The 24,940-nt window shown below is 48.9% G+C and overlaps 1 protein-coding gene across 5 annotated transcripts in view; it reads right to left on the bottom strand.

The window, feature by feature from the left end:
- Positions 1-24,940, bottom strand: part of SLK (STE20 like kinase) — a 62,501-nt gene that overhangs the window by 27,185 nt on the left and 10,376 nt on the right. For all 5 annotated transcript variants that reach the window (XM_040437220.1, XM_040437221.1, XM_040437222.1 and 2 more), the window contains exons 2-6: positions 13,157-13,321; positions 11,805-11,853; positions 4,435-4,584; positions 3,083-3,155; positions 1,352-1,546 (exon numbers count right to left, since the gene is read on the bottom strand). In XM_040437220.1, coding sequence (XP_040293154.1) covers positions 1,352-1,546; positions 3,083-3,155; positions 4,435-4,584; positions 11,805-11,853; positions 13,157-13,321 — 632 coding nt within the window. The remainder of the gene's footprint in view (positions 1-1,351; positions 1,547-3,082; positions 3,156-4,434; positions 4,585-11,804; positions 11,854-13,156; positions 13,322-24,940) is intronic.

Here is a 24,940-nt window from a genome sequence, read left to right as displayed (position 1 = left end):
CTAAGTAAATCGGGGGAGAAGGGCCTTGGTAAGAGGTGACCAAGAACCCAATGGTCATTCTGGCTGAGCTCCAAAGATCCTTGTGCAGATGGGAAAAACTACGAGAAGGTCAACGATCACTGCAGCACTCCACCAATCTGTGCTTTATGGCGGAGAGGCCAGAAAGAAGCCTCTCCTCAGTAAAGGACATGTGAAAGTTTGCAAAAAACATCTAAAAAGACTTCAGACTGTGAGAAAAGATTATCTGGTCTGATGAAACCAAGACTGAACTTTTTGGGCTCAATTCCAAGCGTCATGTCTGGAGGAAACCAGTATCTGCTCATCACCTGCCCTATACCATCCCTACAGTGAAGCATGGTGGTGGCAGCATTATGCTGCAAGGGTGTTTTTCAGGCTGGTCAGGGTTAAGGGGAAGCTGAATGGAGCAAAGTACAGAGATATTCTTAATGAAAACCTGATCCAAAGAGCTCTGGACCTCAGACTGGGCCGGAGATTCACCTTTCAACAAGACAATGACCCTAAGCAGAAAGCACATGGCCAAGACAACACAAGGGTGGCTTAGGGACAACCCGGAATGTCCTCGAGTGGCCCAGCCAGAGCCCCGACTTGAACGCAACCCCCTTTAAAGATGCTGGAACAGGATTTATAGACGTATGAACTATCTGAACATGCCAAAAGCATTAAAGGGAGTGTGTCACCGGGACATTCACTGTTAAAGGGGAACTGGTCATCAGAATTGACCTATAGCAATAATTACATGTTCCCATCATTCACAAAGTGGCTTTGTCCACACTCAAAAGCATTGTCCTCACGTCAGAAGTTATAGCTATAAAAGTGTACCTGACGTCACCCGCGTCATCAAACCAAGCACATTGCTCAGCTGAATGCGAATGATATCTTTCACTTAGTGCTACATTGCTTTATCCTGGAGAAAAAAGTACTTTTAATCCATATGCAAATGAGTAATTAAGTGCACAGAGGGTGTGCCTAAACCATTCTGTGCACCCTGGTGCCACCCGTTTCCCCACTACCAGCCCCTCCTTCTCCTCCTTCTTGATTGACAGGGTCAGGTTCCTGCGTCCTCCATTACATTCGATAGCTCTACAAGAAGAGCGTCTGGTTTAGCAGTGGACTTCTTGGTGACAGACTCCCTTTAAGTCGCAGTAATCAGACATTATATAAGTTTCTTAGCTTTTTATTTCCTTAGAGTCTAAGTAATTAGATGTCAAGGTGTTAAATCCTGCCCTTATTAACTCTGCCACAGTTTAATCCAGGGTCTATCACCAGGTCAGTGCGGCCCCTGAAGTGCTATGAGCCCCGGCTCTTGGACAGTTTGATATCAACTACTTACCATCTTGACGGCTGTGCTAATGTTGGAGGCTCCGATTTTGCAATCTTCAACAAGACACGCATAGGATTTAGTTCGTGATGGGGGGGCTCAATCTGAGCCATCTCGATTAACGTAACGCCCAGAGACCAAACGTCAGCTTTAAAGTCATACGGCTTGTCCTTAGAGGTCTCACACATCACCACTTCTGGGGCCATCCTATTGAGCAGTGAGAGAAAAGGAGAAGCATATATATCTGGCCAGCTGGCAAACTGGTGAAATAAACCACCACAGGTGGCGCTCTTGTCACAAAAGAAGAACAACGCATAGGAACGGGGTTTGTAAAACTCCTTCACAAGAGGTGGAAAAGTCCGTGTGGATCTTAGGTCGTGCTGTGGGTATTTATTCTCTATTCTGCTGTAGATTTTTCCCCTGAATTTGACACTGATCTATTTTATTGTGGGAGGTGGCACCTATGGCACATCTGTGCTAAACTCTACATGTCAATCTTAAAAGGGGTATTCACACCTTGGACATTATTGCTTGACAGATGCACCTATGTGGAAAAAAGCGGACCACCTTGACCTGCCTGTACGAGGTTGAGGAAAACAGCCAAGTGCATCCGTGACCACCTCTCCATCCGTCCTTCATGCAGTGACTGGGAGGGTGGGTCGGGGGTACCCACTGCAGGTCCCAGAGTTGGGACCCTCATCTAAGAGATATTTAAAGGAAATCTGTCACCAGGATAAAATCACTATTGAAGTAAAGCCATGGGCTAAAAGCACTTAGTACCTTATTTCCAGATGTGCCTTTGATCCAGAAATAGATGTTTTTTTATCCTCTGAAAATCCACTTTATTTGGTATGCAAATGAGGCAGTAAGGTGCCCAGAGGGGCATCACTCTTGCAGGAAGGAGTCCAGACACGCCCCCTGCTAGTGCCCAAGCCCGCCCTCATGCAGGAGCAGGGAAAAGGGGGGCAGAGTTATGGAGGGGTGGGTGGACACATTGTGGCAGGGGGCGTGTCTGGACTCCAGAGAGGCGTCACTCTTGCAGGAGGGAGTCCAGACACGCCCCCTGCTAGTGCCCAAGCCCGCCCTCAAGCGGGAGCAGGGAAAAGGGGGGCAGAGTTATGGAGGGGTGGGTGGACACATTGTGGCAGGGGGCGTGTCTGGACTCCTTCCTGCAGGAGTGACGCCCCTCTGGGCACCTTACTGGCTCATTTGCATACCAAATAAAGTGGATTTTCAGAGGATAATAAAAACATCTGTTTCTGGATCAAAGGCACATCTGGAAATAAGGTATTAAGTGCTATTAGGCCATGGCTTTACTGCAATAGTGATTATCCTGGTGACAGATTTCCTTTAAATCGGTTTCCCCACCTCTATAGGATATACTGTAAGGGTCCAAGGGAGGGATACCACCTTGAATGTTTCATTGCTAGGATTAATTAACCCTCTAGTTCATGGGCTGTGTCTGGTACTGCAGCTCTGGGCCAAGTGGTGAAACAGGACTGTGCGGCATTTCAGGGGAAACATTTAGATGACTTGGCTAATCCTGGACAAACTCTGGAAAGATGCAGATTTTGGAAGGCCCCCCCCCTTCTAAAATCTGCATCTTTCCAGAGTTTGTCCAGGATTAGCCAAGTCATCTAAATGTTTCCCCTGAAATGCTCACCCCCCCGATGAGAATACTCTTAGTTCCACACTAAAAAACAGAACCCAGTCCTCCCAGTTGTCCTAATACAATGCACATACCAGTACGGGGTGCCAATGAACGAGTCTCTTCTCTGTAACGTTCTGGTGTTCTTAGCAGACACGCCAAAGTCAGCTGTGAAGGAAAGAAATCACATCATAAATGGTTTCTCAGGTTCTCTGGAATATGAGCACACAAGACATTCAGTGCAGGTTAATGTCAGGTAAACTATGGCCCCCAGGCCCGAAAAGCACAAACAATGGGCGTCTTTCTGCCATTTCCTGGAGTCTTGTCCATGGCTATCAAAGTCTTGAGAGCCTTTTTCTCCCGTCTAAAATAACGGATCTCTAATGGAAAAACGGATGCTAAGCGAGCATGACGGATGCTCAAAATAAAGGATCTATTTTTTTTGTATTTTTCTGTTCTTCTGAAGGATCAGAAGAACGGAATACAAAACGATGATGTGACTCTAGCCTAAAGTGCCCGAAAATGGTGGTTATTGGACATCATAGTTACATGGAGAAAAGCTTGTTAAAACTATGGCTTCTTGAACTCTAATACATGACTATGATAGACTCAAAATTTAGGGCACGTTGGTGACAATGGCAGTGAGGTCACAGGTTCATTCCCCTCCCCCCTATCCCAAATGTACAAAATGCAATATCTGTTACTAAGCCCTTTCAGCCAATCAGGACCTCTGAAAATGCTCAGACTTCACGGTTGGAATTGTTTGAAGAGCTTGGATAAAAGAGAGAACAGTCATCTCCTCGTTCTAGCAATCGTGGAGGTACCAACTCATGGACCTCATAGGTGACATCGGACGTGTCTCAATTAATTTTAAAAGGAAGCTTGTGTTGCAAAATAGGTTAAAGTAACATATTGCCATCTCTTGGGCAGCACGGTGGCTCAGTGGTTGGCACTGGTGCCCTGCAGTCGACCAAAGACAACATCTGCATGGAGTTTGTTTGTTCTGCCTGGGTTTCCTCCCACACTGCATAGACATACTGATAGGGACCTTAGATTGTGAGCCCACTGGGGACAGTGTGGTGCTAAAGTCTGTAAAGCGCTGCGGAATATAGTAGCGCTATAAAAGTGCATAAAATAAAAATCTCATTAGGGGTCAGACTGATACTAAAATGAAGAAATTTTTAGCAAAATGCCATCATATTTTAAGATGGTAATAACCTAAGTAAGACTGGAGAAATCCTTTGTAAGGTCCACGCAGGAGAATTTACAGTCAGATAATTATAAAAATACTATTTAAAAAACTGCTAATGAGATCCTATAACCAAGGCAGAAAAACGAATCAAGAAAAGCACGTGGGCCTGGACAAATGGAAAGGGGTGTATTCCGCACACTGGGACAACGAAGAAATGCCTCAATCGTCCTATGACCCAGGGGAATGAGCGCTCACCCAGCTTGACGTCTCCATCCAGGGTCAGGAGGATGTTTCCGGCTTTCAGGTCTCGGTGGATAATTTTGTTATCGTGCAAATAAAGCATGGCTTCCAGGGTCTGCTTACACACCACGCGGATCTGCGGCTCTGTTAATGGACGCTCCAGCTCTGTGGGCAGAAAGTCAATTCAATCACATGTACCAGACTCTGGATGAAGGACATATGGTAATTACCCTCCTGATGACCCTCATCTATAAGCCAGGAAGAGGAGGCGTCCTACAGAGTGGAGGTGCTCAGTCCAACACACAGATGACTTCAGTGGACTTTAATAGGGGCTGTGTAATGCTTCATTTCCCTGACAGATTACTCCGGTCTAACCAACGGCCGCGCCATTGGCCCATCCGCTCACCCCCCTTCTCCCGCGCGCTGAACACAGCAGCAGCTTCCTTTATTATGAAAGTGCCAGGGACAGCACGGTGGGCACGGAGCCTCTGCTGATGTCACACCAGAAGTCCCAGCGTGCCCTGCAGGCTTCTCTCTGCTGCTGGGAGCTCAATGTGGAGGTTTATGAATGGAAAGACTAAAATAATAATGTTTCGACCCTTATGTTAGAGAAATCAAATGAAAGTTATGTTTTAACACCTAAAAGGAAAAAAATAATTTTAAAAACCTGCTGTTTCTCTAGATGACCTTAGGTTGATAGTAGTGTTAATAGAGTCTCAAGGGTCTGTAAAAGCAGCTACCCTACTTTTACAGACCTTTGAGACTCTATTAAAACTACTATCAACATAAGGTCATCTAGAGAAACAGCAGGTTTTTTTAAAATTTTTTTTTTCCTGTAGGTGTTTAGTTATCAGAGCAATCAAATGAAAGTTGTTTTAACAAAAGGGTCAGAAAAGGAGACTTTTGTATTACTTACCAGTAAAGTCTCTTTCTCGCTCTTCCTTGGGGGACACAGGAAACCATGGGTATAGCTCTGCTCCCTAGGAGGCGTGACACTAAGCGAAAGCTGTAAGCCCCTCCTCCATCAGCTATACCCTTCAGCCTGGAGAAGAGACTGCCAGTTGCGTGTCCAAGTAGTGAAAGATAACCACCAACCGGAAAAAGAACTGTCGGGCCCCAACGGGGGCAACCAAGCCGGAACCACAACTGTAACCCAATGAAGGGCGGGTGCTGTGTCCCCCAAGGAAGAGCGAGAAAGAGACTTTACTGGTAAGTAATACAAAAGTCTCCTTTTCTCGCCCATATTCCTTGGGGGACACAGGAAACCATGGGACGTTCCAGAGCAGTCCCAGAAGGGAGGGACCAGAACAAACTCAACCAACGCCAGAGGCATCAATCAACTGCCGCCTGCAACACCAGACGGCCTAAAGCAGCGTCAGCCGACGCATGAGTATGCACCCTGTAGAACTTGGTGAAGGTGTGCAAGGAGGACCAAGTGGCCGCCTTGCAAATCTGCTCCGAAGAAGCCCGATTTCTCTGAGCCCAGGAAGCCCCGACCGCTCTAGTGGAGTGAGCGGTAACACCAAGGGGAGGAACCCTGCCCTTGGCGAGATAAGCCTCAGTAACAGCCATCTTGACAAAACGAGCGATAGCAACTTTGGATGCCGCCATCCCTCTGCGCGACCCTTCCGGGACCACAAAGAGCGAGTCAGTATGCCTGAAAGAGCTGGTTACTTCCAGGTAAATCTTGAGCGCCCTGACAACGTCCAGGCGATGAAGCTTCCTCTCCCGCGGATGGGAAGGGGAAGGACACAAAGAGGGGAGAACGATGTCCTCGTTCAGATGAAAGGCGGAGACCACCTTAGGAAGGAAGGAAGGGACCGGACGAAGAACCACCTTGTCCTGGTGGAACACTAGGAAAGGTTCCAGACAGGAGAGTGCAGCCAATTCGGACACCCTCCGAAGAGAGGTGATGGCTACAAGGAAAATAACCTTGCAGGACAGAAGTCGCAAGGAAACCGTCCGCAGAGGCTCGAAAGGAGAAGCCTGGAGCGCTGAGAGAACCAGGTTCAGGTCCCAGGGCGGTACCGGAGGGCGATACGGAGGAACCGCGTGAGCCACGCCCTGAAGGAAGGTCTTGACAGGACCAAGGGGGGCCAGTGGGCGCTGAAACAAAATGGACAGCGCAGATACCTGACCCTTCAAAGAACTAAGGCCTAGACCTTGGGCCAGTCCGCTCTGCAGGAAGGACAAAACGGTGGGGAGAAAAGCGGAGCGGAGGAATCCCCAGATCGGTACAGAACCCCAAAAAAGTCCTCCAGGTCCTATAATAGATCCTAGAAGAGGACGGCTTACGGGCGCGGATCATGGTGCGGACGACATCCGCAGAAAAACCCCTACGTGTCAGGACGGTGGTCTCAACAACCACGCCGTCAAACGTAGGGACCCTAAACGCGGGTGGAAGATCGGTCCCTGAGAGAGAAGATCTTCCCTGGCGGGCAGTGGCCAGGGCGCGTCTGCCAGGAGCAGCATGAGGTCGGCATACCAAGACCGGCGGGGCCAGTCCGGAGCGACCAGAATCACCGAGACGCCTTCCGCCGCGATCTTCCGAAGGACCTTGGGCAGGAGAGGGATGGGAGGGAATATGTATGGGCGCGCGAAGCCTCGCCAAGGAAGAACGAGGGCGTCGGCTCCGCAAGCTCCCGGATCCCTGGCCCTGGACAGATAGGCGGGGACCTTGTGATTGAATTTTGAGGCCATGAGGTCCACGTCCGGAATGCCCCAACGAAGGCAAATGGCCTCGAATACCTCCGGGTGAAGAGACCACTCGCCGGGGTCGACGGTGGTGCGACTGAGGAAGTCCGCCGCCCAATTGTCCACCCCTGGAATAAAAATTGCAGATAGGGCCGGGACGTGGGCTTCCGCCCAACGGAGAATGCTGGTGACCTCCCGCATCGCTGCAGCGCTGCAGTGCCCCCCTGGTGGTTTATGTACGCCACGGCCGTGGCGTTGTCTGATTGTACACGAACTGGATGACCCTTCAGCAGATGAGTCCAGTGTCGTAGAGACAGAAGGGCCGCTCTCAGTTCCAGGACATTGATCGTGACTGGCATCGGTTGTAACCACCAACCAGTTGAGTGGCAGAAAGGACCTGCCCAGAAGAGGGGACTGTAACCACCAGCGGAGAGATGACCGCACCGGAGGCGACAGATGGAAGGGATGATCCAGAGACTGCGGCGATTTGTCCCAGGAGGAGAGGATCGCCCGTTGGAGAGGGCGGGAGTGAAACTGCGCAAATGGGATCGCCTCGAAGCAGGCAACCATCTGCCCCAATACCCGCATGCAGAAGCGGAAGGACGGTCGACGGTGGAGAAGGAGACCCCGAACCGCCCCACGGAGGATCAGACGTTTTTCCGAGGGAAGACGTACCTCCGCCGTTCCCGTGTCTAAAAGCATTCCCAGGAAGACGAGTTGTCTGGAGGGGGGAAGGGAGGACTTGGGGAAGTTGATGACCCAACCAAACCTCGCCAGAGTCTCTAGAGTGAGATCCACGCTGGCAACCGCTTGAGAAAGGGACGGAGCCTTGATGAGGATATCGTCCAAGTACGGTAGCAGAAAAACACCCCTGGAACGGAGTAAGGCTAAAACCGGGGCCAGGACCTTGGTGAACACCCGGGGGGCTGTTGCCAGTCCAAAGGGAAGGGCGACAAATTGGAAGTGGAGGTCCCCCACGGCGAATCGAAGGAAGCGATGGTGACACTGGGCTACCGGAACATGGAGGTAGGCATCCTGTATATCGATGGAAGACATGAAATCTCCCTGCTCCAGGGAAGCCACCGCGGAGCGGAGGGACTCCATCCGAAACCGTCGAAGGAGGAGAAAACGGTTGAGCTTTTTGAGGTCCAAAATGGGCCGCACCGAACCTCCCTTCTTGGGAACTACAAAGAGGTTCGAGTAGAACCCTTGGAATCTTTCCTCTAGAGGAACGGGGGTAATCACCCCCCTGTCCAGTAAAGCTTGAACGGCCGCGGAGAACGCGGCCGCGTCTTTCGGGTCTCGCGTGGGGCGGGAGCGAAAGAACCGATCCGGAGGGAAGGATGCAAATTCGATTTTGTATCCGGAGGACACAATTTCGAGGGCCCAGGCGTCGGAGACGTGAGCCATCCAGACGTCCTTGAAAAGGAGGAGCCGGCCCCCCACCCGGGTGGGTGGGGGCGCGCCTTCAGGCAGAGGACTGTTTTGCTGCGGGTGTGCGGGCAGCCTGCGGCTTGCGCCAGGAGGGCTGCGCCCGAAAAAACGGCTTCCTACGCTTGTCCTGGGGAGGAGCCGAAGCGGCAGCTGTGGTGGGAGCCCCAGAGGCCCTGCGGGAGGACCGAAAACGAGACGCACCAGGGCGTCCGCGGGGGGCGCCCCTGGCTTGGGGTTGAGGAAGATGGGTGCTTTTACCACCCGTGGCCTCTGAAATAAGTTCGTCTAAGCGGACCCCGAAAAGGCGGGAACCCGCAAACGGTAGCCCCGCCAAGGAACGTTTGGAGGCAGCGTCCGCTTTCCAGACCTTCAGCCAGAGCTCCCTCCTGACGGCAACTGCCAGGGCGGAGGAGCGCGCAATAAGGGCTCCCGCATCAAGGGAGGCCTCACAGACAAAATTCCCGGCCCGAATAATAAGCTGGGCCAAGGAACGTAGGTCCTGGATGGGGATGTCCGAGTCCAACTCCTGTTCCAGCTGCGTACCCCAAGCAGACATTGCTTTCCCTGCCCAAGCAGAGGCAAAAACCGGCCTGAGGGCAGAACCGGAGGCAGCAAAAATGCCCTTGGACAGGGTCTCCATGCGACGGTCCTCCGCTGACTGAAGAGAGGACCCGTCGGGAACAGGGATGGCCGTGTTCTTTGACAGCCGGGCCACAGGGGGGTCTACCTTGGGTGGGGAAGACCAGGTGGCCACGACATCGGCTGGAAAAGGATAGCAAATGTCCAGCTTCTTTGGGTTGACAAAACGGGCGTCCGGGCGAGCCCAAGCCTTAGACACCACGGAGGAGAAATCAGAGTGGATTGGAAAGACTTTTGAGGCCTGCCTGGGTCTGATAAAGGAGACGCTAGCTGCGTCCGAGCTAGGGGGGTCATCCTGCACCTTAAAGGTGTCACGTATATCAGAGATGAGTTGAGCCATCGCTGAGGCTAGCTTGGACGGCAGGGCCGAGTCCATTTCCAAATCTGAAGCCGCCAATTCACCTTCAGAGAGCGAATCCTTTGGAGAGGAGAGGCTCGTCTGGGTGCGCACGCGTGGCGGGGAGAGGGAGGCATCCGAGGAGGAGGCTCGCTCTACTCTAATACGCTTCTGAGAGTGCCTAGCTCGGGAGGGGTCACTAGGAGAGGATGAACCCGCTGCAGCGGCAGAAGCAGTGGACCCGGAGGGCGCGACAGTCAGAGTGGCGTCCTGCGGGGTAGGTGGCCTATCTATTAGGCGGCCCACGACATGAGTGAGGCTTTCCACGGCCTGGGACAGGGATCTAGCCCAGTCAGGCGGGTCAGAGGAAGCAGGGAGCGACACAGCGGGCGACTGAGGCTGCGGTGGGGCTCGGCATGCAGTACAGTGCGGATCGGACTGCCCCCGGGGAAAGGGTTCCCTACAAGCGGTACAGGCATGGTACCATGGCTTGGCGGCTGCAGAAGGGTCTGACATGGTGGAAAGATGTTGCACTTTAAGGCAACAGTACTGTGGCACGGAGGGGGTTAAACAGTCCTACCAGACCCGATGATACAAGCGGCAGCTGTAAGGGGAACAGACTGAGGAGGCTGTGGAGGAGAGGCAGCAGCACGGAGCTGAAAGGCTTCAGGATCGCACGGCAGAGAGATGAACCCGGAAGTAGCGGAGCGCAGCAGCACGGAGCTGAATGTGTAAGGAAGCTCCGCCCCCCCTCTGCCGCGCTGAAGCCGAAGCAGAGCCGCGCGCGCGCGGCAAAATGATTTTAACCCCCAAGGATGTTGAAGTGCCGGCCATGACATGGCGCCGTTCATGCCAGGAGAACGGCTCCCACCGCGCCTAGATGTAGCAGACTGCTTGCAAGTCTGCAGCCGTCCCCTGTAAGGCAGCGTTCTAGGACTTGCCCAGATAGACTGCCCTCCAACTATGCCCGGTAACGTCCCGATATGCGGGGGGGGGGGGGGGGGGGGGGGGGGGGGGGGCGGGGGGCGGTTTGCAGTGGTCATGTAACAGTGGCCATGTTGGTAGCAGCGGTGGGAGGGAGGAAGGGGAGGCTGGAGCAGCCACTCTCACCATACGCTGTCTTCGCCCTCAGTCCATCCAGCGGGGTCGCCCCTTCAGCTCCTGGCACCGCGGTGGCAGGAAGCCGGGGGAGGGACTTGGCGTGCGGGCGACCCTGAGCTGGCGGGACGCAGGGGAGCGAGGCTGCCCTGGTCCACCTTGTCTTCTGTGGGGGAGGCGGCAGTGCGGAATTACCGGCACTGGCGCAACTCAACCCCGGGAGAAACAGAGGGGTCAATGCGCCTCTGTTGTCCCTGTAGGTAGAAAAAAACCGAGTTAAAAACAACAAATACGTAAAAAATAAAAATCATAGGATAACAACCCTGCATAAGCAGGGGGTGTCTTGCCTCCTTGGACACTAAGCAAAAACTGGCAGTCTCTTCTCCAGGCTGAAGGGTATAGCTGATGGAGGAGGGGCTTACAGCTTTCGCTTAGTGTCACGCCTCCTAGGGAGCAGAGCTATACCCATGGTTTCCTGTGTCCCCCAAGGAATATGGGCGAGAAACAGGGTTTCGTTTAGCCTCTTGGCTATTAGTTTTTCTATGTAAGTTCTCTGGACCACTGACCGGTTTATGTATGGAGCGCAGTGTCCAGAGATCACAGAGAGGTCTATACGGTACACTATACTGTGTATAGGACTGTCCTATAACTGCCTCCTGCGCGTTCGTCCCAGACGCCACCCACTGCTCCCTGCCACAACGACCAGACGTCCCTAGTCAATTCTTATTGCATTGAGTTTTGCACAGTCTACCGCTCCGATTCCTACGGGACAGATTTAGTGCTTCAAGAAAGGTAGGGATTCAGAGAGAAATAAAAAAAATGGTCAAAATTAGCTATTTCTGCATTGAAGACATTATAGAGTAGACTGATAATGGTTTCCCTGCATGAATAGCAATCCCATAATGTTATGTAGCACTACGTATTATATATATATATATACATACATGAATAACTGCAATTTTCGTCCTCCTCCTCGGCTAAAAATACTCCTCAAAAATGGTAAGAGGAGTATTTTTACTCTTCTGGAAAAAATGTAGTGCGACCTTTGTGGCAGACACTTGGACACCACCTATGAAGTTCTGTAGATCTGCCAGTAATAGACGTCTTCCCACACACAGGTCCGTGTATTCAGAATCGGCCTGAGCCTTACTCAAGAAAGCTTAGAAGAAACAGCAAGACTTACCGAGCATGACGGCATCGACGGCTCCTCCAGCACAAAACTCTATAAGAATCTGTGAAGAGCACAAACAAGTGAGTGGATAAATCAGCCCAACAAGATGAGACAACGTATTATATACCACAGCCTGGGTCCTACCAATGGAGCCCTCACCAATCCGACCCAGGCCTGGGGTCTCGGTGCCCTGTCCTAATCGATCAGCAGATTGAGTATCCGCCCCGATATTCATTGTCTAAAGCAGGGCTGGCCAACCTGTGGCTCTCCAGCTGTTGTAAAACTACAACTCCCACCATGCTTTGCTGTAGGCTGATAGCTGTAGGCAGTATGAGCATGCTGGGAGTTGTAGTTTTGCAACAGCTGGAGAACCTCAGGTTGGCCATCCCTGGTCTAAAGGAACGCCGGACATAGCCAAGTACTGTGCTCTGCTATCTCAGGTAGTCCAATAGAGAACGAAAGGGTCATCACGGCTCATGCTCGACCTAAGTCTCCATCACGATGGGGGAAATGGACCCCCTAATGTCGTGATTGGTGAGGTCCTATTGGTTGGACCCCACTGATTAGCTCGGCATCCCTTATCTAGTGGGAAGGAGATAACTTGTAGTAACCAAAATACTATAAGTAAATGTGATATTGGTGGTAAATGCCCCTCTATGACGTTCATATTCCCTATTGGGGCCAGGAGGATATGGCCAAAGGCTGCCTTAATAACAACTTTAATAGATAAAGGGGTATTTACTTGAGACCCCCACAATCCTAAGAATAGGGGGGGGGGGGGGGGGGGGGGGGACTGCTGGTTTAGTGCTGTGGCGCCTTCTAGGCAACTTACTCATCTCACCATACTTGAGCAGGACGTTTATGGAGGAGTCATGGTAGCCAGCCAGGTGAACCTATGAGAAGCTTTATATAAATGGGCACCGGTTATGTAAGGGATGATGGGAAAGAACTCTGGGGATATTTTCATTATTGGTAAAATGGACCCTCTGGGATCTTTTAGTTCTTGAAGGAAGACATTGACGGTTATGGTGCCAATGGGCTCCATACCAGGTAGTACCTGTAGTGTTTGTCCCAACTGGGTGCTGACATTACAAGCCTCACACAAACCAAGTGTATGGTTTCAGATTGATTATGGAGAAATGCTTGTGAAAAACCTTCTTGTAAAAGAACGTGATCTTGCGCTTTTTTGTGAGGTTCCTCATCCGTTTGGGGGACAGGACCTTCAGATGACTCACTGACCACACGTGACATCTGCCACCATGATCTAAAGTAGAAGCTGCATTTACCAAGGCAGAGGAGAGGATCACACAGCACAATTCGCCGGATTCCCCAGAATATCATTTCCCGGACGCAGCGCCGCTTACCCACAGGTTGTTTTCATAGTAAAAAGCATCCAGCAGTTTCACAATATTGGGGTGATTGCACGAGGCCAAGATTTCAATCTCCACCATATAATCCTCAAGTTCATCTTCAGATTTCGTATCTATGACCTTTGCTGCGGCCATTATACCAGTCTCTTTATTCTGGGCCTGAAAAATACAGAAAAATGGCAGGTTAGTGCGATGGGGACAGTACCGGGGTGTAGTGTCCGGAGAGATCACATTACCAACCACAGAACTGCTCGCACAGTAAACCAATACCATGTAAAGGGCTTGTGTCATCACAAAATTGGGGTTTTATGTTAAACATCATTTTGAGTTTTTGGCGATTTTTTTTTTATTTTCCATGTCCCCATTTATATTTAAAAAAAAAACATCCTGTTCATAATAGACTGACACTTTCTGTTCTGTATAGATCACTTTTCAGTAGTCATCTCCTTATCATCACAGGCCAAACTGTAAAGACAGATACAACCTCCGTATAGATAACACAGAATCTTCCATTCACATTAGGTGTTGGACCAAGCTTATCCCCTCCCCCTCCCTGCATAATACCTTCACATAGCATGCCCACAACACTCTTCCATAAAAGTTAATTGGGTAGATACACTAATCCTGTAAAAAAATAAAATAAAATGTAAACACGGGAGGGGAAGGGGAATTATTTATTATTTGTGGTGTTTCTGGTGTCAGTCTGACACCTGGGACCTCCGCCGACCAGCTGTTAGAAGAGGCCGGGTGCTCTGTGACATCACCCTACAGCGGTCACCTGGCCTAGTGGCACCCAAGCCCCATTTAAGTCAATGGGACTGAGCTGCAATACCAAGCACGGCCACTATACCATGCACAACGCTGTGCTTGGTAAGCGCCCCGAAGGCCGCCTTGCTGACCAGAGCTCCGGTGAGTGCCGCAGCGTCCCCGAAACAGCCGATTGGCAGGGGTGCTATGATGTGATATTGACGACCCACCGATTTCTCAGATAACCCCTGTAAGTAGAAAGTAGTGTATCCTGAGGCCATTTTATTTGAAAAAGGGACCACTGAACCGTGAAACTCAAAAATCTCATATCCGTGACCTTTCTAACATAAGATCATCCCCCCCCCCTCCCCCCCGGTCTCATTTACATCACTGTCTGAATCACAAGTCTGACGGTAAATCTGGGTCACACATGCCGACCGCTACTGTACGCCTGGCAGCATCTGATGTTCGATGATTCATTGTGTAATCCTCCTCAGGGCCGTCAGCTCCCCGGACATGTACGTTTCAGTAAATAGGATGGGAACATTTTTTCTGTTCTCACCCCCCCCCTCCCCAGCAACATATGTCTATAGGTACATGCAGCGTCATAATCAGGACGCCCTCTTGGCCATGTGTACTCTTCAAGTCTTCCTGTCAATCACCTCCCACCATAAAATGCCAGAGGCTGTGATCCTCCTGAACGCACGTCAGCGAGGGCTGTGTCATTCTCTGATCCTACTGTATGAGAGGTTCCGGCCTAGACCGTGAATTGCTTTGTCTACTATTATAATAGAATCACATCTTTAAACGTGGCCTCGCCAGGACCACCCGGTGACTGATGGCTTCCCCTGTACGAGACAGTATCAGACAGCACCTAAGGGCCGATGCACAAGGCAATGATGGGGAACAATCAGGAACATTGCCGGCTCGTCCAGCAGCAATGAATGACTGTACTGCGATCATTCATCCCCATAACGATTCATTATCAGCAGTACAGAGCGATCTGCGGCCGGCAAACATGAAAGATGTGACCGCTCCACATACACGCATTTGCTCTTTCCTTGTCAAAGAAGGAGCAAGGGTAAAAAGGTTTCATCCCCGGTAAGTGTCCCGCTCCTCGGCTCGTGTAAAAAGGTCCTCAGACTGGTGGTCACTGACTGACGGCTCAACGTACTGTAACCATCTTCAAGAGGAAGACAAGACTGCAAAGAGAGAGTTCATTCTTGCCAATTAAAACCAGATGGTGGTAGCAACTTTTTTTCCTCATCTGTTTTTATTTTCCAATTGTAGATAATTTTTTTTGTCAATTTTCTTCACATGATTATGGAGGCGGCCATCTTGCCTGAGCTACTGTTAACGGCATTCAGAGATATGCTTTACGGCAGCCACATGGACCGGTAGCCTGCAGATGATTCCCTGAATTCTATGGAAGAGTGTTGTGGGCATGCTCTGTGACCCTTAGGGCTGTTTCACACGAGCGGATGCCGTGCGTGACATCCGCTCCGTGAATGACAGCCAAGACCCGATGCAGACTGCAGAGGCACGGAGCATTAACATGATTGATAATGCTCCATGCCTCTCTGTGATCTCTTTACTACGAAATCACAGGGAGATAAAGTTGTCACTGTGATTTCGTAGTAAAGAGATCACAGAGAGGCACGGAGCATTATCAGTCATGTTAATGCTCCGTGCCTCTGCAGTCTGCATCGGGTCTTGGCTGTCATTCACGCAGCGGATGTCACGCACGGCATCCGCTCGTGTGAAACAGCCCTTAAAAGGTCATTGTGCAGGGAGGGGAAGGAGGTGTGCTGTGATCATCATCTATTGAGAATAGTGAATTGTGTGCCATCTTATACATAGGTGTCAACTGTCATTGTAATCCTGCCGATGATGAAAATTAGATGACTGCTGAGATTTGATCTGTACAGAAACAGAACGGGAAATCTTGGCATATTGTGAGGCTTAGTGGCCGGAGTAAAACCTGCAAGATTTCAGGATTATTTTTTTTTTTTTAACATCACCACAATTCTTAAAACTATGTGTAACATAAAAACTTGATGGAAACGATAGGTCATTTTCTGATGAGAATAGGTTTGCCTCCTTTGATATACAGTACAGACCAAAAGTTTGGACACACCTTCTCATTCAAAGAGTTTTCTTTATTTTCAGGACTATGAAGGCATCAAAACTATGAATTAACACATGTGGAATTATATACATAACAAACAAGTGTGAAACAACTGAAAATATGTCATATTCTAGGTTCTTCAAAGTAGCCACCTTTTGCTTTGATTACTGCTTTGCACACTCTTGGCATTCTCTTGATGAGCTTCAAGAGGTAGTCCCCTGAAATGGTTTTCACTTCACAGGTGTGCCCTGTCAGGTTTAATAAGTGGGATTTCTTGCCTTATAAATGGGGTTGGGACCATCAGTGGCGTTGAGGAGAAGTCAGGTGGATACACAGCTGATAGTCCTACTGAATAGACTGTTACAATTAGTATTATGGCAAGAAAAAAGCAGCTAAGTAAAGAAAAACGAGTGGCCATCATTACTTTAGGAAATTAAGGTCAGTCAGTCAGCCGAAAAATTGGGAAAACTTTGAAAGCAAGGGCTATTTAACCATGAAGGAGAGTGATGGGGTGCTGCGCCAGATGACCTGGCCTCCACAGTCACCGGACCTGAACCCAATCGAGATGGTTTGGGGTGAGCTGGACCGCAGAGTGAGGCCAACAAGTGCTAAGCATCTCTGGGAACTCCTTCAAGACTGTTGGAGGACCATTTCAGGGGACTACCGCTTTAAGCTCATCAAAAGAATGCCAAGAGTGTGCAAAGCAGTAATCAAAGCAAAAGGTGGCTACTTTGAAGAACCTAGAATATTACATATTTTCAGTTGTTTCACACTTGTTTGTTATGTATATAATTCCACATGTGTTAATTCATAGTTTTGATGCCTTCATAGTCATGAAAATAAAGAAAACTCTTTGAATGAGAAGGTGTGTCCAAACTTTTGGTCTGTACAGTAAGTCCAGATCCCAGTTTTGCTGAGTAAGACCGCAGCCAGGCACTTCCTGCAGTATTACATGGGAGATGTGTAGAGAACTGCCCTATATTCACCACAGTAGGGAGCACCTGGTGAAGGCCTCCCCTCTACGACATCTGGATATCCTGAGCATGCTGGCCAGGGGTTGTCCCACTTCGAGAGAATGAGGATATTTGTATTATGGGTCTCTCTCCATTATACAAGTGTTGACATTGCTGACTATAGCCGGGTGACTCACATACAGGATAGCCGACTTCCTCACACCAAGCAGAGACAATACCTCGGACGGCCACAGCCCAGAGGAGCTGCATCAGGATGAGGTCATGTCTGCTCTCCTGTGAAGAAGTGATGAAATCCAAGAACGGGTCACAGCCTGTGCCTATAGGTGTATACAAAACAGCCACAGCTCCTAGTAACAGACACACTTACAACATAGCTTGCACCACTTGAAGGGGCAGTCCGAGAGTTTTTATTTATTTTTAAATGTTCCACCATGCCACTAAACAAAAACAAACACACATATATACACACACAAACTGTTATTTTTCACCGTATAAGACACCCTTTTTTTTCACCCAAAGTGGGGGTAATTATGTCAGTGCATCTTATGGAAGCGCTCATTAGTACAGGAGGACCAGTAAGCAGCGAATGCAGCGCTCGCCGGGCTCTGTACGCAACGCTTCCCGATCCTCGTCCGCTCGCTGTGCTGTGACTGCGTCCTCACACAGTGCGCGTCAAAGCACAGCGCGCAGCAGGAAGAAGAAGTGTGCTGGATTTGAAGGGTGGCATCTGGAGCAGGAGAGGCAAATTGATTTTTTGGGGGACTAATGGAGGTCATTCACATGGAGGTCTGATTGGAGGACTTATGGAGGACATATATATCTATATCTATCACATGGAGGACTGATCTAAGGTCTGATTAGGGGACTTATTAACATTAGGGGTCTGTTCTGAGGTCTGATGAAAAATATTTTTTTTCTTATTTTCCGCCTCTAAAAGCTAAGTGCGTCTTATATGGCGAATTTTATATATTATATTATATACACACACACACACGCAAAAAAAAAATAAAGAAAAAAAATAATAATAATAATTTAAAAAGCACCAGATTAGAGACAAACAGATGCATCCTCCAAGACAAAGTATCCCACATTAAAGGGGTTGTCTAGAAAGTAAAATTATAGGGAGAGGATTCAGAGTAGGATAAAAAAAAAAAAAAGAAAAGAAGCCGTATTCACCCTTGTTGGTCCCTTGATGCCCCCGCTCTGATGCTTACTGGGTCACCGCTGGTCTGTTTCCCAGTCCTGTTTCGATACTTGCTCAGCCAATCGCTGGCCGCAGCATTGACCTCAATTATCAGTGATTGGCTGAACAGTCATGGGACCAGTGAGGGTGAATATGGGCCCCATTTTCCACCTGGACGTCCCTCTTCGGGTCCATTCAGATATCCATAGTGTTTTGCGGTCTGCAAATTGCGGACCGCAAAACACTGACGCCGCACATCGCCGGCACTTCATAGAGGATTCTGCAGACAAGCACTGTGTGCTGTCCGCATCTTTTCCGGCACCTTTGAAAATTAATGGGTCTGCACCCGTTCTGCATAATTGCGGAACAGATCCGGACCCATTCTACGGACGTCTCAATGGACCCTTAAAGGGATTGTCCAGTACTTTTATACTGCTGCTTTATAAATACTGAGAGGGCATCAATACCTGATCTGGGGGAGCGACACTCCGACCTCCACCAAACAGCTCTTCTATGGCAGCTCCGGCGCGGGAAGTAGGTGCCAGAACTACATCCACTGTGTTCACTTCTATGGGAGCAGCACTGCCGGACCCAGCTCTGTCCACTACACAATGGGTGGAGATGTTTGGTGGGGGCGTCCGATTTCCACTGATCAGACATGGATGACCTATCTTGAGGAAAAGCCATCAAGTACTGGAGAACCCCTTTAAGCCCTGATACAAGACAAAGATGTATAGAGGGGCACAAAAACCCACCGATACAAATATAGATTAAATAATATATACAAAAAGCACTTACCCAACATCAACATGCACCAAGTGTACCCAAAAATGACCAGCGAATGCCCTGTAAGGGTCCCTTCACATGTCTGCTTGAATGGGTCTGCAACCGTTCCGCAGTTTTGCCCAATGGGTGCGGACCCATTCATTTCAATGAGGCCGCAAAAGATGCGGACAGCACATTGTGTGCTGTCCGCATCCGCACTTCCATTCTGTGGCCCCACAAAAAAGATAGAGCATGTCCTATTCTTGTCTGCAGCCACGGACAAGAATAGGCATTTCTATCATAGTGCCGGCCATGTGCGGTCTGCAAAATGCGGAATGCACATGGCCGCTGTCTGTGTTTTGCGGATCAGCAGACTGCAAAACACACTCGCGGACGTGTGAATAGACTGTGTGTACAGCAGGGGCCTCCATCCTGTGGCTCTTCAACTGGTGTGAAACTACTACACCCAGCATGCTGGAGCTGTAGTTAAAGGGGTTTTCTGAGATTTTGATCACCGATATCGGATTGGTGGGGATCTGACACCTGGGTCCCCCGCCGATGAGTTTTTTTTTTTAGAAAGCCCAGGATGAACAAAGAGAAGCCGGCGTGTATATACAGCAGTGTGGACACGGCGTGAAAACCAAACAGTCTGACATGTTTTACCAACTCTACAGGGGGCGTTTACAAGTACACGTTAGAGTCTGTAGTGTACGCATGACCCCGGCCGCCCAAACAGGAGAACTATGAAAGTGTCATTTATTATTTAAGGGTCACTAAGGGCTCATTCACACGACCGTGGTTCTGGTCCGCATCCGAGCCGCATTTTTTGCAGCTTGTCTGTGGACCCCATCACTTCAATGGGAGGGTCGCAAAAGATGCGGACAGCACATCCGTTGCTCCGTACCGTGGCCCCGCAAAAATTACGAGTCATTTTGCGGACAAGAATAGGGATTTCTAAAATGGGCCTTCTGTTTTGTTCGGCAAATTCCGAAAGGCACACAGGCGGCATCTGTGTTTTCCGGATCCGCAATTTGATGACCGCAAAACACGGCACGGTCGCGTGAATGAGCCCCAAGAGTGATGTTACCTCGGAGCCTATCCCAAGCAACTGATCTGTGACAACACGTCAGCGTTTAAAGGGGTTTTCTGAGATTTTGATACTGATGGACTATCCTCAAGGTAGGCCACTGGTATCTAATCGCTTGGGGTCCAATACCCTGGACCCCTGTGAGTGCCACGGCCATCTGGCAGCTTTGAGTTGGTAAAACATGTCGCACCATGTGAACACTGCTGTATGTGACTGATGACGGCGACATCACTGGCCTAACATCTGATCAGCGGGGGTATCAGGAGTCAGACCCCCACCGAATCAGATGCTGAGGATCTATCCTGAGGATAGGGCTGTAATATTAGTAAAATATAATAATATATATATATATATATATATACATATACACACAGTGGGGGAAATAATTATTTGACCCCTCACTGATTTTGTAAGTTTGTCCAATGACAAAGAAATGAAAAGTCTCAGAACAGTATCATTTCAATGGTAGGTTTATTGTAACAGTGGCAGATAGCACATCAAAAGGAAAATCGAAAAAATAACTTTAAATAAAAGATAGCAACTGATTTGCATTTCATTGAGTGAAATAAGTATTTGAACCCTCTAACAAAAAAAGACTTAATACTTGGTGGAAAAACCCTTGTTTGCAAGCACAGAGGTCAAACGTTTCTTGTAATTGATGACCAAGTTTGCGCACATTTTAGGAGGGATGTTGGTCCACTCCTCTTTGCAGATCATCTCTAAATCCCTAAGGTTTCGAGGCTGTCTCTGTGCAACTCTGAGCTTGAGCTCCCTCCATAGGTTTTCGATTGGATTAAGGTCCGGAGACTGACTAGGCCACTCCATGACCTTAATGTGCTTCTTCTTGAGCCACTCCTTTGTTGCCTTTGCTGTATGTTTTGGGTCATTGTCGTGCTGGAACACCCATCCACGACCCATTTTCAGTTTCCTGGCAGAGGGAAGGAGGTTGTCGCTCAGGATTTCACGATACATGGCTCCGTCCATTTTCCCGTTTATGCGAATAAGTTGTCCTGTGCCCTTAGCAGAAAAACACCCCCAAAGCAAAATGTTTCCACCCCCATGCTTGACGGTGGGGACGGTGTTTTGGGGGTCATAGGCAGCATTTTTCTTCCTCCAAACACAGCGAGTTGAGTTAATGCCAAAGAGCTCTATTTTGGGCTCATCAGACCACAGCACCTTCTCCCAGTCACTCTCTGAATCATTCAGGTGTTCATTGGCAAACTTCAGACGGGCCTGCACATGTGCCTTCCTGAGCAGGGGGACCTTGCGAGCCCTGCAGGATTTTAATCCATTGCGGTGTAATGTGTTTCCAATGGTTTTCTTGGTGACTGTGGTCCCTGCTAATTTGAGGTCATTAACTAACTCCTCCCGTGTAGTTCTAGGATGCTTTTTCACCTTTCTCAGAACCATTGACACCCCACGAGGTGAGATCTTGCGTGGAGCCCCAGAGCGAGGTCGATTGATGGTCATTTTGTGCTCCTTCCATTTTCGAACAATCGCACCAACAGTTGTCACCTTCTCTCCCAGCTTCTTGCTAATGGTTTTGTAGCCCATTCCAGCCTTGTGCAGGTCTACAATTTTGTCTCTGACATCCTTGGACAGCTCTTTGGTCTTTCCCATGTTGGAGAGTTTGGAGTCTGCTTGATTGATTGATTCTGTGGACAGGTGTCTTTTATACAGGTGACTAGTTAAGACAGGTGTCCTTAATGAGGGTGACTAATTGAGTAGAAGTGTCTAACCACTCTGTGGGAGCCAGAACTCTTAATGGTTGGTAGGGGTTCAAATACTTATTTCACTCAATGAAATGCAAATCAGTTGCTATCTTTTATTTAAAGTTATTTTTTCGATTTTCCTTTTGATGTGCTATCTGCCACTGTTACAATAAACCTACCATTGAAATGATACTGTTCTGAGACTTTTCATTTCTTTGTCATTGGACAAACTTACAAAATCAGTGAGGGGTCAAATAATTATTTCCCCCACTGTATAAAAAAGAATTGTTTAACGCAAGGAAAACTAGAAAAAATGACCCACAGCGCCAATCAGGTCACTGCTTTCATTTCCTAAAGGCCCTTTCCTAAAGGCCCTATTAGAGTAGCGATCACCTAACTGGTTGTTACAGGCATCTCCGCCATATTCCCCCAGCACTAGTTTTGATACATTTCCCAGTATGTCCAGGCCTGTCGTGCCCGATGAGTAAGTCTTTCCTCTGACGCTAACAGATGCCGTCCCGGTGGCGGGTCCTTACATAATGCGGCCGGCTATTTATAGGGAGCAGTTCACATGCCAGTTTTCCCTTTTTATTACTTAGCAAACATTTTCCATGACATCATCTCACATAAAGGCTCGACATAGGAGATGCTAATGCTAATCAGCCGGGGTCCGAGCTAAAGTGTGAGCGCTGCGGATGTAGTGGCACAGCAGTGAGAACGGCAGAGTTTTCCATTAGGTTGGCGATTCGCTTCGGAGCGTCACCCACTGAGATCCCTGCAGGCGAATATTGTCCGGGGCCCTCAGGACAGACACATGTGATGGACGGCTGCAGACATTTCCCGGGATGTGCTTATCTTATCTTATCCAACCACTTGCTCACCCAAACAAAGGACAGGACTAAGCGAGGACTGACCGGTCACATCCCTAGTAGAGGAAGGTCCCCCAAGCCTCCAGGATCTGGAGTCCGTTATTTCTATGCGCTGCATTAATCTGCAATAAGTGTGGGAAATGCCTGGCCAGGAAGACGGAAGACAGCGGTGCCCATCTGGAAGTCCCTATGAAGACATTCATCTCCATCATAGCAAAGCGAAGACGGGCTGGTTTCTATAGTACATACCGCCGTCATTTGGCAATGATCAGCGACTCCTAAGGCCGGCTGCACCACGTGCGGTTTTTCCACGCGGATTCCTGTGCAGAAACAACGCAGCATAGTACAGTACCAGCAAAGTGTACGAGATTACAGAAATATTGAGGGTTTCCAATGCCGCCGCATGTCAAAGATGTTTGCGGTTTTAGCCGTGGATTTCAGCCTTTTCTATGGAAGGGTGAGATCTGCAGCAAAACCGCATCAAAATCCGCAGTTACGTGCTGATCTTATGCGCGTTCACCTGTCACAGTGTGCAGGCGAACTAAAAGAGAACGCTCAGTCAGATCCAGAAACAGACATGTTTACATACGGGGGTTTCATAACTTCAGAGCAAGAGAGCAGGGGGTCCAAGGGCTGTAACCCAAATCCAGATTGTTAAAGGGAACCGGTCACTATGAAATACAGTGCATTCTGCATGTTATAGAGCAGGAGGAGCTGAGCTGACCGACAGTTTTCTGGGAACAAATTCAGTATATCTTGTTATTTATTCACTTAAAGGGGTTGTCCCACAAAAAATATTGTACGATTTTCAAACCAGCACCTGGATCTGAATACTTTTGTAATTGCATGTAATTAAAAATTTTGCATAGCCACTGAGTTATTCAATAAAATGTCTCTGTATAGCGCCACCTGCTGTTTGTTTTTTTCCTTATTTCTTTGACCTGCTCACTGAGAAGGCCGCACATGCTCAGTTTCATCCTTCAACTGCCTCCTGAGCTGTGATAGGGAGAACATGGACACGCCCCCTGAGCTGTGATAGGGAGAGCATGGACACACCCCCTGAGCTGCAGCAGAATAGACACTCCCTTGAGCTGTCAGCTTGATATAAATCTAACAAGCAATGACTGGGGAGATCTCTGGATCCATGTGAGGTACAGGGCTGGTTCTAGCTTTGTTACATTAGTCATGGGATAACCCCTTTAAGGGTAGGTTCACACAGAGGTTTTACAATGGCCCTCACAGTGCCCATTAAAATCTGTGGATAGACCCCAAAAGAGCAGTGGATGCAAGACGGCCCAGGAATCTCACAGAGCAGATGGAAATCTCTCAAAAAAGAACTGAAGACTCTTGGCTGCTGCAATATAAGCCGTTTACAAGCTGCGACACTTGCCAAAGGAGGTGCTACTAGGTAGTCATTATTCAGGGTTCCCAAATTTTAGCTTCAGGACAATATTCTAAACTTTTGCCACTGTACCTTATCCTTTCATTTATTTATGTGGCTATAAAGCTCCATTCACAAGAACGGAACCGATTATCAGTCGCAGAAATTTCTGCAAAAAAATCTGTTGTAAGTGAATTCCCCCTTATATCTCTTAATTATGGACAGGAACGGACATGGATACCTGACAATGACATTGGTTTATAGCACCCAAAGGACCCGCAGAGTAAAGAATTAATGCAGATCAGGGTGGCAGGGTTTGATTTATTTTATTTTTTATTTTTTATTCATTTTAAGAATATCCGGCTATTAACCCTCACTGGACAAACCCTCTAATAGTGGCTGTCATCTAAGGTGACGTCATGTATGTGCTGCCAGAGGCTAGGTCATCATGTATGTGCCGTCATCACAGGTCACGTCATGTATGTGCGGTCATCAGAGGCGATGTCATGTATGTGCCGTCATCAGAGGCGATGTCATGTATGTGCCGTCATCAGAGGCGATGTCATGTATGTGCCGTCATCAGAGGCGATGTCATGTATGTGCCGTCATCAGAGGCGATGTCATGTATGTGCCGTCATCAGAGGCGATGTCATGTATGTGCGGTCATGAGGGGCAACATCATGTATGTGCCGTCATCAGAGGCGATGTCATGTATGTGCCGTCATCAGAGGCGATGTCATGTATGTGCGGTCATCAGAGGCGATGTCATGTATGTGCGGTCATGAGGGGCAACATCATGTATGTGCGGTCATCAGAGGCGATGTCATGTATGTGCCGTCATCCAAAGCGATGTCATGTATGTGCTTTCACACGGTGTAATATATCAGTAGTAGATTTCCCCGGACAGCGCTTCCTGTGATGTTCACTCCATA

The sequence above is a fragment of the Bufo bufo genome, chromosome 6 (genome assembly GCF_905171765.1).
Source record: "Bufo bufo chromosome 6, aBufBuf1.1, whole genome shotgun sequence".
NCBI lineage: Eukaryota > Metazoa > Chordata > Amphibia > Anura > Bufonidae > Bufo > Bufo bufo.
The sequence above is the reverse complement of the archived record's forward strand: the minus strand, read 5'-3'. Positions and strand labels throughout refer to the sequence as shown.